Source organism: Schistosoma haematobium, chromosome ZW, assembly GCF_000699445.3.
Source record: "Schistosoma haematobium chromosome ZW, whole genome shotgun sequence".
In the NCBI taxonomy this organism is placed as follows: Eukaryota; Metazoa; Platyhelminthes; class Trematoda; order Strigeidida; family Schistosomatidae; genus Schistosoma; species Schistosoma haematobium.
Window position 1 is genome coordinate 30,286,063 of NC_067195.1, and position 16,661 is coordinate 30,302,723.

Below are 16,661 nucleotides of genomic sequence, written 5' to 3' on the forward strand. Positions count from 1 at the left end.
ATCTTACACAAGCATTTACATTCTTGTAAGTGTGTGCATTTTGTCGATTCTCTGTTGCTCTGCAGTACTTTAAACTGTTACATGGAACAAAATGGAGTGCATCGAAAAATCGTTGATAGCGACTGTGTGATCCGTCTAAATCTGATCTACCATTTGAGTAGTCGATAAAATTACCAAAATTACATAGCTGAATAAATATTACATATGTATAAGCCATCAAATTGTTCTAATTACTATATTATTCTACGTTTTCCAAAACAATAAGATCAGTACTCATTACAATAACAACTGCTTCAATAATTTGTAGTTAATTATGAAAGTTACTGATATAACTTACCGTCTAGCAAAACGATGGACAGGAATATTCCATTTTGACCAAAACGCTGGCACAGATTCCGCATTCCTGCATAAACGCAAAAATAATATTTTATGAGACCAAACATAAGAAAAAAGGAACAAACACTATAAAGTTTAAATAGAAATATAACTTCGATCAAACATTATTAATGATATTCTGTGATGTATATGAATAATACTGATAAGTTCTGAGTTGTTAGTTCATCCTCACTGGACAGCAATTAACATCAGTTGAACAAGAACAGAGAAATTCAAGGCACGAGCAAACAAGCAAGCGATGAGGAGTACTAGAGCTGATAAACAAGGGAGGGCTAGCAACGACAGCTGAGAAAGCTGAAGGAGAAGGAAGCGTTCGCGCGCGAGACCGATAGGTCCTGGGTCCGTATCTCGCGAGGCGAGATCGTGGATGCGCACTACTGAGGAGTCCCACAATAGGACGAAACGGCCATCCAGTGCCTCCAGGTTCTCCATAGTGGTCTAGCTTCAAGTGACCCATGATCTCAACTATTGGAATTACCATAATATCCACAAAAAACTCCCTTCTGATATATTTTTGGTGTTTGTTGTGAGTAAATAAAAATATGGAGTGCCGAACCAACACACTAACAACTCAGAAAAAAGCAGTTTGATCGGCTTTGAACATTTGTCACTTGGGGTCAACGGTCACCCTTCCAGGTCGGCAAAATCACTACCTATCCAATATTCTTTTCAGATACCTCAAGAAAAACTATCTTTCCTCAATGTAGGTAACTGGGAAATATCAACTGTTCACATAACTCTAGCAGCATTCAAAAACACCTCGTCTGTATTAAATTAACTTCATCTCTTTTTAATACTTTTCCTCTATCTCTACTATCAAATTCTGCCTTATGGCTTCCTCTTACACAGTTATAGTCATGTGCAACGTAGAATCTGATACATAAGTACGTCAGCTCAAGTTGTCATGTCTTATTAGCACAGAGAGATAGAATTATCGAGACAAATTCCAGATTACTAAGAGTAGTAATAACATTTGTAGTAGTAGGAAAGATTATGCACATGCAAAGAAAAAAGGTATAAAGAGATTTTGTGACAAAGGTGGTAGATCAAGCATATATTTGAACAGTATATTTGGTTACATCGTGATTTTAATTAGAATTCACTGCTTTCTGTCTAGAAAATTGTTAACAAAATACTAATTCGAGGACAAGAATGATTGCTTAATTCGACAGTTTTACATAATCATAGAATGAATGTCTTTTCCACTGTGCAGCTGCTATGTTTGTTTTAGTTATGGAGGCAAAAGGTGAGAAATGTGTTGGAAAGGAAATTACCAAACTGAATATCTCCACTTCGATTCCGAATTTATTAACGTAATTTTACGGTGAAAAACGTTTGTATTTTATTACACTTTAGATAATCATTAACAAAATCCCCCTGCATTATAGGTAGATATATAAAATTTACTCGATCTCGAAGAATTTCAGAAACCATTTATACCATATAAATTTCAGAAGCCTATTATTTTACAGCTTTGAAGTATGCTACTTGTCGGTTGTGTCATTTTTTAAAACTGGTTTATCCATTTTACATTGAAACTACGTTTCTGAGTAAAAAGTCACCTGATATTGAAATTCTTGCTAGACAACTGAGTAAATACTATACATTAACTAAATAAATGTTGGTTTAGAGAAAATTGTTCTTCTTGATAGTTTGAAATTAGTGAAAGGAGATAAGTGGGTAAAATCTCAGATGTGCCCAAAATAAGCTTTCATTACAAGCTGGTGCTACACAAACTACTCAAAACGAAGTAACATTGATGGGTTATTTTGTAGAGATTTTTGCTACCTGTGTTTCAAAGTGTTCACAAGTTCTATTACTAAATACGCAATGGATATTGAATGAAATGCGGATATTTTCAAGACATTAAACGTAATTAACAAACAGTAGATCCTACTTTTAGTCAGCTTTGCGGAGACCATTACCATCAAACTCTTTAAACTTCAACTTTCAAATATAAGGAAACTGTGGTGAACCTCTCATTTTTATTCTGAATTAATTCTAATTATGAAACTTACTTTACATAATCTTTATTTCATATTTCAAACGAAATACTGATATTTATCCGTGAATTTAATTTTATATCAACTTAGAGGACTGAACGTATTATCACCCATTGGAAAATTTTTCCATTTTGTCTCAGTTCATATTCATGACATCACCCTTTTTTCTTATGACTTTATTTTTAACATAACTACTAATCGATCTTAACTACCACGCTAAACATTTTGTGCTTTCTCACTGTTTTATAATATCTTGTGCCAATTTGAACTCAACTTTACTGGGTATGTGATGTAAAACTGTGTCTATAAGAATACTATGAATTGCAGATTTATACCATTCGGAGCTGTTGAGAAACCAAATGTTACGGTTACTCGTCAGAACTAGAGGAATTCACTCTTCAAATTGAGTCGTAAACGAACTGTGTGATGATTATTCACGTTAAATCTCAGGTGGCTTAATCAACAAACTGGTAGAAATACAAACTTGTAGAAATACAGTATCATGAACTTACCACCAATCGCTGTAAAAGAATCGATCACCAAAGTATAAAACCTCTCCAATTACATTTAATAGGGAATGAAATGCAAGGTAGAAAAACAGTAACCATATGAGATGATTTGGTATGGCCAATTTCAAACAACGTTCAACAATCAAGCTAAATCTTGATTCTGTGAATGGGACGTAACTGTTTGACAGTATAGGTAAAATCCATTGTTGAATCAAGCAGAGTATAAGTTGGGGAATGAATATCTATTGAAAGAAATTTAAGCTGAAACATTTATTTACAAGTATAGTCAAAAAAGTATTCTAATGAGTAAAAATCATAGTTTAAAAGCTTTACTATCATGTGTTCCGGACTCATTATTATTAGATTGCTCAACTAAAACTAGACCAACTTGTCTTGCGCATTTCCTCCAGCTATTCTATAGAGTTGGCCATCCAAAATGCACAACATTGACATCAAATAATATCTGGATAATTAAAATAACCCATAGTGTCATTGAATGAGAAAAAGAGAACTCATCAAAGAAAATTTTCTTTTCGACGAAATCATTTACTTAAGCTGTACATTCGTATATATAGTTATATGGAAAATACATGTCTATAGGAGGATAGAAAACATTGCATCACAAAAATGGATTCGAGACTCTTATTATTAAATGAGGTTACGTACTAATCAAGGGGTAAGGAAGAAAATCGTTTATGGGTCAGATAATAGCCCAATTGACGGATATGAAGAAAAAAACGACAAACATAAAGGTCATAATCAAGAAAACTTGTATAAGGTAATAATAATAAGAATAATAATAATAATAACTGATTAGAGTTTAAAATAGCAAAATAATAATTTAAAAAATTCAATAATGGGCAGATAAAAGTGCAGAAAAAAATACCCAGAAACATACCCATTAAGGGAATTAAGGCCTAGAAAGGATGAGAGGTTGGACGAATCGTTTCTGCACACAAATTTCGGGCTTGAGTTCGTGGATTGTTAATGCCTCAGCAGTGCATAAAATAATGATTCAACATTCCTTCGATCCAATTCCTTTGACTCTGTAGATCACTTTAAAAAAGGAATCCTTTGGAGCGATATGTCCATAGTTGATTAAATGCTCCTGTATAGAACTAGTAATTGTTTTTGTTAGGATGTGCAAAAAAATAAACCAATAATTGTCATGTTAAGTCTAATGGTGTCCTTGGACTTTAAATGGACATTTCCTATTGGTCAATATTTATTTCACTTGTCAAATATTGTACAAATATTGTTTTCTATTTTATGGTACGATGTGGTCTGGTTGATTGGTATATAAATAGAGCATGTCTGAAATATAATGATTCATATCTCAGAGGCTAAGACTAGCGTTCTGGGCTCGACTGGCTGGGCTAGACAGGGAAGCGGGACCAATCGAGACTCTAGGCCGTTCGTACGTGTTTTCCGTGTCACTGAAGCGATCGACAAAACGCTTCACTCTAATCTGCAGTCACACGTCACATTCACCTTTTAAAAGCCAAGCCGGATAGTGTTCTGAGATGCGTTTGTAAAGTGATAACTTTTGTACGGCCCATGTAACGTGCCCTACATGAGCAAGCAAATTTATAGATACACATTGATGTGGCCCAAAGCGGGATTTTATCCTTAACACATCCAAGAATGGTAGGTCGGCTTGAGAAAACGAAGCTTAGCTGCGTAGAACGTTTTATCCAACGATTTTGAGATCCGTTTATTTAAGATTTCAGCAGCCGTGTCTCCTTTAAATCCCATATTCATAAACGTTTTCTTCTGTACTATCGATGCTTTTCAAGATGAAGTCTAGGTGTTAAGTTGCTATCGACGAATCTAGGTGGATAACCATTCCTGATAAGAGTCTGTCGAAGCTGAAATAGTTCCTCATCTCTTGTGTCAGTAGAACAGATTCGTTCGATCCTAGAGGATAAAGAGTGAATTAAGTTCCTCTTTCTACTCAGTGGAACCCAACTATGGAACTTCGTGTACTGTCCATTCCAGGTAGCTTTTTATATATAAATCTCTGTAAAAAAAAACCATATAACTATATATACGACTGTACAGCTTAAGTAAATGATTTCGTCGAAAAGAAAACTTTCTCTGAATACTCTTTTTTCTTATTCAAATAATATCTCTTGATGTGGATTGTGAAAGAAAATCTTAGAATTGTCTTTACTTCTGTATGGTCCCATTTAATGGACAGTTGGAAAGCAATAGAAACGCGGGGTATTTTCAGAAATTCTAGAAATACAGGCTCATCTACCGTAGTTGATGGAGATTTACCTTCTGATAGCTGTTAAAGGCATGGTTCTCAAAATAATGCAGTTGAAACTTTATGTAAAGACGAGGTGTGCAAGTCCACTTACCTACCTGCATTCTATCAATCTTAGGTTCAAAGAATTCAATAGTTCAATGAACCAGTGAATCTCCTTGTGAACATTTTAACTCAGGTTTTTCGTATATATGTGAATGTAACATACTTGTTAGTTACTTTTTTTTCTCAAATATTCATTTTTTTACTCTGAACAAGTTGTAACATTTTTTCTGATTCTGCTTGTATTTCCATTTTGTTTTCAACTCCGACTAATGACATTGGACGCTTGCTAAACTTCGGTTGGTTAATTATTCATAATTATGTACTGAATCATTCAGGAATTCCTCACAGTAGCTGATCAAGATAACTATATTTATGATTGCTACTTTTGAAATAACTCACACTCGTGATATGGATTCATACTCACTAATCAATCAATGTTAATATTTCATTCTTATGGGAGGTCGGTTGCTTCGTGAATGTCCAAGTGGCAGCGTCTCAAACTATGAATCTGGGTGTCACGGGATGGCGTCTCATTGGAAACATAAGTCTCCTCAAGAGTGCAGATAAGCATAGCTGAGGAGTGCCAACTAGCACGAAAACTATATCCAAAGTTCCCTATTGACAACCACCTAACATTAGACTAATGATAATATGTTTTTACTCAATGATGTTGTTGCTTTATAATTGTCTGATTTAGTGATAATTCCACCTGAATTCAAAGTGCTTCTCGATGACAACTATTTTTGACGTGGAATTCAAAATTTTAGATCATAAAAGCCAGTAACAATTATGTTTAAATTAATCTATTCAATATTTGACACAGATAGCCCAGTGTATTTTTTTTTCTGAAACAAATAATCGAACATTACATACTAATCAATTCAGTGGCCTAAAATTTACCTTTGTGGCGAAAAATCTGTTATTGTAAAGTTTCTTGTACGAATAACCACAAACTGAATGGGTTATCAGTAAAGTCTTGGAATATGGTGATCTGTTGTTAAATTACATATAATAAGAAATAGAACAACGCAAATCTGAACACTTTCAATGATTACGAGTTCCAGAAACGATGAAACAAGATTTATGTCAACATAATCTTTATCTGAAAGAATTCAAAATGAAAGTGTTTTGATCTTTCTGTTGACTGTAGAAGTGAAAGTCAAGCCAACAAAATAGCATATTTGTGAATATACTCCTTCATCATATTAACTTACCAATTCGAAGACACGTTTGAACAGAAACTGTTTCCTTATTGTCATTGTGCGCGGGAAGTTTAATTCGTAGCACAATGTTGGTGAAAGGATGAAATAGTATATGTCCCATAGTGTCAAGTTATTTGGATAAGTAACGTATAAATTACGACTAAATTTCATGCAAGTTTCATCGTGTACCAATACATTTACTTCTAATTCAACTGGGTCTGAGCTAATACTATTGTAATCCTTGCTTTCACATACACTAAGCCTTGAATGTTGAGCTGGTAGAAAAAAAAGCAAACGTGTTAAAGATTTTGGATATAAGTGCTTCTTATTACTTAAAAATATAGTATGGTATTAAAGTAGTGGGATCTATAACATCTAAACTTGCTGTTAAACGGAAATAAAAGCTTGTTTTTCATTTGCGAATTAGAGCACGGTAATTTGTCCATGCCCGTAATTTTATTCAAATAATTTCAAGTTAATAATCAACAGGACTTTGATAAAATTCAAAATTGTTCCATGCAAAAAATTGCCCTCAACTGTCAAATAATATCTGGTATCAAAATATTTAGTCAACTTAAGAAGCAAGTTAAATATCAGTTTTCATACAGCCTAAGTGTTTCATGAAATGCTGTAGGTTTACGAAAAAATAATTCCTAACCATAATGGGTGAACTATCTGATAAGTTTATATGCATCAAATAAATAAAATCATAAGTTTCCAAGATGAAATATTTCACAGAATACTGCCATCTATACTGGTCTTCGTGTTTAACAAACGAGATCAATATGATTAAAAAATACTGTTTGAAGATTTTGACTATTCAAAATCTATAGCATCAAAATGTAATTGGACAAATGTAGATGAGATAATCAAACCATTTACACTATATGCATTTGCTTATTATTGTATTTCTTCCCCACTAATTATGCGGCTATGTAGTATATTGCGTCAGGTCACGGCACTCTCTCACTAAAAACGTGGTGATATTCGATGAAAATCTCAATAATTCCTCAGCTTGATGATTTATTTGTAAGAAATATTAACATGGACTTTGAAGTTGATAAAATAAAATTCAATTATGATGAAACACGACGGTTCTTAGAACGTACAGATCTGTGCATTCTTAAAACTTCAGTACTTTAATATTGAATCTGAATTAATAGCATTGCACTAGACTACATTAAAAATTTTTAAATAACTAAGTCAATTAAAAAAACTGAATTATGGACTCAGGCTATTTGCTGACCGTCACATATGATAACAGATCAAAATTCTTTGAGTCTTGTAGTTTGAGGCATTAGACTTTATTGTCTGAGTACAACGTGTCATACAAATGTTGAATTTTATTAACTGTACAATTGCACTATCAATATTATTCCCTACAAAACATACGCGCTAAATAATCGTGTACAAAAGATCAACAGAAATTCTAAAGACCACTTTGAGATTTCCTTCACATATTTCTTTTTTGCTCTGACGTGTAAACATACATAATCATTTACAAATTGAATTATCTATTTTTATGCAACGAATTTCTTTACCCAATAAGGGGCCTACTGAATGTTCATAATTACATTTCTGGTAATTTGATTCGATTTCATTTTTTTAAATGCCTGAATACAAAAAGCCAAGTTACATATATACTGATCAATAATTTCATCCAATAGTCTTCCATAGGACAATGAAGGACAAAACCAGTTGGTTAGCCTACATTCATATGGTGACCTTAAACTAATAATAGGGACTATTGATTTACTTCGTTTGTAATTGTCTGTTAGTTTATGGTGCTTTGAGTTAAACCAGTGATGGTAATGATGTTGATTTATGTCAGACTGGATAGTTTGACCTCAAGATTCTGTAAGTGAATACAGATATTTCTGAATTTTACTCTTTCGTACCTTGTGAACTTATCTGGGTGGTGAAAAACTGTTGAAGATGCTAATGATTATTTTTCATAATCAGAGCTTGATGTTCAGAAAAATAATCGTATACATCATAAACAATCAATCATCAGAATTTCTCATATTTTCATTCAGAGTCAACAGCTTTAAGCAGCACCAATGAGGAAACAGAACTATGGGTGAGGTCGTACATAAATTGTTCAAGGTTATCATGTGGGTGTAGTTGAAATACAGATTTCTTGACTAGAAGTTAGTTGGAAGGTCAGAAATGCAGAAACGGATGATACATCTCATATTGATTATTTGTTTACCCTAATTTTGTTTTTGATGTTCCTCTAAATTCGTCTCCAATTTTTATTTTCTTACTTATTTATAATCTGACCTTGTGAACAAAGAGTAGCATTCTTGAACCAATGTGATTTTGAGTTTGGTATGATTTATAACACTGACAGAAATGTACTCTGTTCTATTTACTAAAGTTAGATTATTATTATTATGAATTTTAGTAAAACCCAGTCCCACTAAAAGATGGGTGAAGTATTATATTTAGAAAAGGTATAACCACGGTTGTGGAAAACAGTTACCTTTTGAGATGTACGATAATGCATAATGAAGTAGTTTTTAAGGGCAGAGTGCCTCATTTTTATTTGAGATTAAAAGAAATCGTTAGAAAATATGGAAATCGAAGAATGAATAAATTTGGAAGATAAATACCTTTTCGGAAACGATTAAAACTTTTATGATTTTGTACTGATTAGAGGCTTAATGTAAAAACTATGCTAGGTACATCATCCTCATAGTTAGCAAATATAAAACTGGTTGTGCTGAAATATTTCAACTATTTGGTAAATTCCTGACTGTAGCAACTGTCATTTTATCAGTGTAGATAAGTGCAGTGGAACCTAACGAAGTCTTGATGTTATGTATACACGAGCTAGTAGTCATTTTTAGCGTGTCAGTAGATGTAAAAAAATTTCAAGGTTTGCTTTACTTGTTGGCTGAAAACTGTTATCAATGCTTGTCATAACCTACTAGAAATTTAGTGAATCAGGTTTTTAAGTAGTTTTAGTTAACAACAGAATTTCGCTACCTGAGAACGTCACAGGTCATTACACTTAATTACAAGACAGGGGACCAACACATTTATACTTTGTCTTAAAAATATTTTGCCCACATATATTTGCATTTTTGCTGGTCACTTTGGATTTGTCAACTCTTCGATGCAAATGAAATTCCTGATTCATCCACAAATCAACCAAAATTAAAGTTTTCAAACATACGTATTCAAAAAAATTTGAAAAAGTAGATTTTGTCTTTTGCAGTCATAGTTACAACTTCATATTTTTATTTTTAAAAAATTAAATGACCAAACACCCCTTGAGAGGCAGCAGTTTTATGTCATCAGGACTGTAAGAAATGTTAAGTTCTATCTTTTTAGTCGTAATTCTAAACTAAAATAGCAATATTTTGTGAGTCACTGTGAAATGAGGTGGAAAAGAGTCCGAAGAAGTGTGGATTCATAATGGTAATTGATTAAGTGGTTTTCTTTGGTCTTTCATAATATAGCTTATTAAAAAAACACTAAATCAAACCCAGTTATTGCATAGTGTTGGGCTGAAAGGCTCTTATATAATACAGTACGTTACAGCGTGACTTTCTCATCTGTATTTATGAATGAATAGATGGTGTACTAACTTCACCATTGGTTCCTTTAATGTGATGACCAGTGTTTATTCTCATCTTAGGAAGAGGAGTCCAAATTATTTCTGTATTTATTACTGGTTCAACTTCAATTCAGTAGTATGAGTTAAAACGTCAGTTATGAACCGTATAGCGAATGGCTTATAGAAATATCACCTTTTTGTAATCTGTTAAAAATGACATATATTATGAGCCTGTTCAAAATATATTCTCCAGTCAGAAGTTAAACATTCTTCTTTTGCAATGTTTGAGTAAGCACTAATAAAGGATGAACAGCATGAATGTATAATTTTCTTAAATCTTTTTGTAATCTGATGGATATATTACCGAATATAGTCGAAGCGAATCACATGTGTTGTCATCAAAGTAGAAAAATTAAAAGCATGTTCATTTCTTGTCTTGTTACTTAAGAAATATTACATCAGAAAGACTTTTCTAACAATAGTTCAGACTAATCTCATTGGAAACAGAAATACACACCAATTTTACACGTAACGTAAGTTAATATTTTCCGTAACGAAATGGTTTAAACAGTGAAAGTAGCTAAATGGACAGTTTGGTAACTTAAAATGACTAAAGATTTTGTGATAACAAAACACGGAAATATACTTAATTGATGATAAGTAATAAAACAGTTTGTCGTTTTGTTTATAAGAGAGTCCCACTGAAATTCTACAGTCAGCTAAACTCAGGTATTTTTAATCTGTTGAAATGCTAATAATATGTCTTTTTATTCAAACGACTTACGTCAAACAGACTGAAAGATAATCATTTTTCATGTAACTGCTAGACAATATTGCTTCCAGCGTAAACCTATTTGAACCATTTTATTGTTTGGGTTCTGCCACCTATAAGGCGTTCCCTATGGATCCTTGAGGTAAGCACCATCACCGAAATTAAATATTCTACATAATGAAAGGGCAAATTCTTTGTGAAACGCGTTAGTAAATAACTTCTCAGTCATCCGTGTAAGTCATCGTGTCCTGACTAAATAAGGTGGAATGAAAACAGGAATGAAATGAGTCATCGAACTAGGAACATAAACTGTGTAATAGCTTTTGAATCGCTGAACGGAAAACAGAGTGTAACCTCGTAGAAATTAAGAAAACAGTTTGCTAAGTCTAGCTGTAAAGTCTCTAAGCCACTCAGAGACATACAATTAAAATGTATTTAACCAGGATGGTGATCAACTAGGGTAATTGAGTAACGTTTTTACTTCTAGTGTCACACAGGCATATTATTTATCTAATAACAAATACTGTCAATAGTTGAAATTACTAAAATCTCCACAAAAGCCCTTCTGATAATAAATATTGTGTTGACAGAAAACGGAAATTTTTAGGATTTTTATCTGAATAACATATGGGCTTTCATAGCACCAACGCCATTTGTTAATATATCACATGTTACTGATTACAGGTTTTACCCAACAGCATACAATAGGGAAAAGATAGGATAAAATTATAATTCACATGTCAAAGTCACAAAAATAAAATGAAGTAATTATAACAAACCTATGAAATATCTTACATTTTCTAAATTGACTTTTATGTTTCATATGTAATTGGCTAAGATGCTTTGTTGATTTTGCATTATTTTCCGAAGTCATCGAATTCGGAGAAAAATTTGGAATTTTATTTTTTCTATTTCGGGTAGCTTCATGTGTGACTTCAGAGTTGTTTTCATTTTCTAATCGCAAGTCATTGGTTTTGCTCTCTGCGTTAGTATTCACTCCATTTTCTTGAAAGTTAATATCTGGATGCTCTAACACTAGAGAACATTTTCGCTTGAATACATGATTTTCTTCCGAAGATTCATTGACTGAATTGTATTTATTAATCGTCTCAGAATAATCATCGAATTGATGAGAATTAACATTATTGTTAATAGGTTTTGGATTCAAATTCTCAGGTTTGCTGATATGGGCATTATGAGTGGGAGCTGATTTCGGTATCGACTTTCCCAATACACCCAAAACCACATCTACATTGCAATCCCCGTCTTCATCTGATTCGCGACACCACCGATTAACAGCAGCATACGAAAATAGTTTCAGAAAAACAATAGTGTACACTCCAAGCACAGGAGCGCTAAACACTAAAGTAGTATTAATAAGAAAAATTAACGTAAATAAATGAGACAACCTGTGATGGGCTATTTGAACTTTGTTAACAAGCATTATTATAACACATAATATACAAATTATAGCAGTCGCTTTTGTAGTTCAGAAAGTAAAAATATCAGTCCTTATTCAATAGTTGGTGGCAGTATGTGCTAATAAAAATGTACTGCTCGCGGTGGACCGACCTAGACATATAGGTTTTAGACCAGTAGTGTCTATAGTTAAAAGTAGATTATCGTTTATCACAATCAATAAATTGAGAAAACTACCTAGTCACTTAGAACGATTTCTAAACTACATATTCCGAAGGCAAGACAATGATTAATATCATTTGATATTTCCAGTTGATTGGTCACTGAGTGGTGATCAATGTTATGTATGTTAGGTAGGGTCACCTAGATTGATGGCCATATTACAACGTGGTCAATAGGATTCGATCTGCACTAAGAAGGACCTGACACACATGACATTGATCACCACCCAGTGATCAACCAATTGTAAATACAACTTAGTCCCACAGGGGGTCAGCCGCGGCCTGGGTAGCCCAGTGGCAACTTCTCTGGCTGTGGAGCTAGGTGACACGGGATCGAGTCCGTCAGGGAGCATAATTTCCCTCGAGATTACAGGCACATCTTGCTGACGAGTGTCAAGTAGCACGAAACCTAGCTCCAGAGTTTCTTGTTGACTACCACAATCTTGTCATTTGATATTATTCGACAATATATACATTGTACAATTTAAACTTCAGCATCACAAAGTTATGAAGATACGTTCATTTGATCAGTTAAAATATACGTGTAGTGTACAAGAATTCAGGTGTAGACAACCAATTTACTGTTTAATACAAAATTACAAAGTTCCTTCATAGAATGTGGAAACCATACATTAAATACTTCATTGGCGAATCCTCCATCAATCGTCTCAAACTTCATCGTCCTTCATTGCTATCATAATTACTCTCTGTTTACATTCCCGTTCTCTTCTCTTCGATCTTCTCAACATTCTGCTGCCAAGCATTTCACTTCTGATTGGTGTTACACACTACTTATGTCCGTCGACATAAGTAGCATACATACGTTAATAATGTACATTAATAAGGTTTATTATCATACCACTTAAAGGGTACAATTCTCGGTCAGAAATTTCATACCATGCTTCTATTCGTCCATATTCATTTTTCCATATGATATTATATGAGATTAACAGAGAAATGACATTTCAGAAAGCCGTATAATTGAGCAATTGTTCAAGTTATCTTACTTCCCCACAGAAAATAACAAACAAATTAATAAGAAATGATTTTTAGGCATGTTATTTAATCCCTTCAAAAACAATGGCTAGCAATCTAATGTGACTCAAACTACTGAGAGGTCAGTCAGCTTATTAATTTATCTGGCCACTTTTATTTTGCCAACACAGTCTTACACCAAACCTTATCGATTAAAGCTAGCTTAGAAGACTAGACACAAGCCAGCCATTGTGTATTCATCTGCTTGACAGACATACCAAGTAGTGAGATGATATCATCTTTTGCGAACGTTTGAACAACAATTTATTCCACATGAGACTTAACTATTTATTATTAATTTTTCTAAATCATTCATAACATGATAATTAGTCTTTTGCTAACCGTTTCGTTTAATATATATATCGAAAACGATTAAACGCCTTTAGTGAACACGACGTTCATACTTGTAAAGAACGTGAATGCACAAAGACAAATGAAGAACACATTAAGATCTATAAATTCATAAATCATTTATATGTAACGTACAAGGACTAAAATCCATTGATAAGATCATGATGGTCGGGAAGGTGAGCAGGCAAAATAAATTCCAACCAATAAGCACCATTGCAAATTTACCACCAACTAAACCACGAACAGTTGCACGTTCAACTAACCAAGCGAATATAATAAAAACATTAGTACCTAGGTGGAAATTTGTAAAAAACATTATGATATCGTTTAAAAAGTATGTAAACTTGGAATTTAAAATAACATTTGGTGATTGACTAACTGGTAGGGTTGCTTATAGATTGGGTCATCGTGCAACTGTGGTATAAGATTAGCCTGAGTACCACTTGAAAACGTTCCCTTAACTCAGTAATGGACCAATAATTATAGTAATTTAGATTACACCTGACTTACGACCTTCATAAGTAATCGGGATTGTTTTTTTGTTCTTGCGTCCTCTTATAAGTAGTGATGACATTTATGTTGTACAGAGATCAGTAGTAATATCAACTAGACAGATTAGTGAGGCCAAATCACTTAATAAATAAGTTGAAGAAAGCTCATGTTATCAGCTAGTTTGTAACAGATGAAGTTGAGAAATCCATTGTATAGCTCTGGATTAACATTATTTTTACACGAAAGGCAAATCTGTTTGACCAATTGCGAATGATACACAACTCGTGTCAAAGTTCGTTGATTGAAATGGGGTATTTTTCTAGAGAATACTGATAGTGATGTCTGATTAGCGGATCTGAAGTGTTCGAGCAAAACTTATCAGCCCTTGCAACCGTTGATTATCAAACAAAACTGGCTTTATTTTGTGTTAATGGAAAAACCCCACTTACATAACAAGTGTGTTACAACTAGAAACATCTACGAAAAATATATTTCATTAACCAAACCACGTTTATTAAAAATAAGGGTTATTGTATGAGTAGTGTTTTCAGTCCTAAGTATAAATAAATGTGAATTTATACCCACATTATTAAATCTTCTAATAGTTTCCAATAAAGATATTTATGAATAGATGACTAATAGTTTCTCTGAAGGTCACTCATGAAGCTGGATCGACGGGAGATCATGAAAGTATTTTACGATTTTATGGAAAACAAGTAAATGCGTTGTGTACGACGAATAATGATCAGAAAACGATAACGAACTTACAACCAAATAACCCAATTACCGCACATTTCTGTTGAGCTTGTAAAAGAAAACGAATCCATGAAAATGGATCCATGATGATTCCATATCTATAAAATCCAACCACATGCGCACATATATGTAGTTAAGAAATATTACTATGTAATTTATGAAATTAATTTTAACATTGATAAACAATAGATACATACTTACTTTGATAGATAAAGATATCAACCGTTGTATTTTTTAACAATGGCTTGACGTCAGTATGGTATTTTTTGGATCATGAAGGCTATATTTCCGTTAACAAAAGAATAAATGATATAGTATGCAAAGAGCTCTACAGTAGAATAAAACTGCTAATTAGTTCTTTGTGGATAAGTCACCACTCTGCATGAAAGTAGTTATGAGTTACACTCTTGAAATAACACTGAGTTTACAAAGATGTGTATAAGTTTCAATTAAAACACGACTAATGAAAACAGGAAGCTAGTTATGTGTAAGTTGGAAACTACTAATAATCCTATATATTCGTTAAATACTAAATAAAACCATATGAACAATTACGATCATAATAATCGCTATGGAACCTCAAATTCATCTATTCACTCATCACCGCAATGTACTGAATACATCAGATTGTAAGATAATAGATTTCATAACGAAAACGTAACCAGTTAATGAGTGAATATTATCAATCTGTAACCTAGTCGTGTACTATATCTAAATAAGTTTAGTTGTTTTGTAAAATATATGTAAGCCGATAGTTTCAAACTTATAGCTACACTTCTTATGTGAGTTAAAATAAACCTTATTCAGAACTGAGTTTTCTGAAAGTATAGCTTCATAATTAACCTACTGTAATAAATCCTGTAAAAAGTTAATCATTTTCAGAAAACTGATATTTTTAAAAGTTTGTCAAACTTTCCTTATACTTTTGAGTATTCATTTGATCGTCCCCTTAGTAGATGTTTTTGTCGGCAACGTATGATACTTCAGATATTCACTTATATTGGTTTCAGATGTAAAACATTTCTGCGACTAACTCTTGCAGTATTTTTTAGTCAAATAGGTTTTGATTCGTAAAATTATTTCATAATTTTAGGTTCTAAGCAGCTAATAAGAATCTTGTAAAGAGAACGATCAAAATTACTCGACTCTTACGGTTGTTTTCTTCTTTATTGAGACTGGGCATAAAAGTAACTCGAAATAATTAACTTTTAAATCTGCTAAAGTTACTAACATGATTTTTATTTTATAACCGAAATATCCGTAGTAATTTAGTCACTATCTTTTGACTGCTCTAGTACATCATGTTACGCTAAACTTTATTTTTGATCCGTAGTCTACTGAGTTACGAAAAAGCACCCACACTTATATGTGATCAAAGAAATCCAGTTTTATAAACCTTCGTCTATATCGTACAAATATTAACGTGGCAGACTCAGAAAACATCAAGCTGAGTTTCAATAGTTTAATGTTAATGACCATGGTTGTAATAAAACAGTCTTTGACAGATAAACATAATCACAAACTGATGGGTTCCAGCTAGTCTATATCATCATGTCGAGCAACTCTAAATACTCGGGAGCAAATGTAATTAGTTTTTAATACCATAAATAATTACTTCCTTATTCG

The 16,661-nt window shown here is 33.0% G+C and overlaps 1 protein-coding gene across 2 annotated transcripts in view; it reads right to left on the reverse strand.

The window, feature by feature from the left end:
* DGAT1_1 (Diacylglycerol O-acyltransferase 1) overlaps positions 1–16,661 on the reverse strand; it is a 46,119-nt gene that overhangs the window by 8,904 nt on the left and 20,554 nt on the right. For both annotated transcript variants that reach the window (XM_051210989.1, XM_051210990.1), the window contains exons 3-8: positions 15,048–15,133; positions 13,923–14,078; positions 11,557–12,123; positions 6,437–6,699; positions 2,912–3,150; positions 338–403 (exon numbers count right to left, since the gene is read on the reverse strand). In XM_051210989.1, coding sequence (XP_051071017.1) covers positions 338–403; positions 2,912–3,150; positions 6,437–6,699; positions 11,557–12,123; positions 13,923–14,078; positions 15,048–15,133 — 1,377 coding nt within the window. The remainder of the gene's footprint in view (positions 1–337; positions 404–2,911; positions 3,151–6,436; positions 6,700–11,556; positions 12,124–13,922; positions 14,079–15,047; positions 15,134–16,661) is intronic.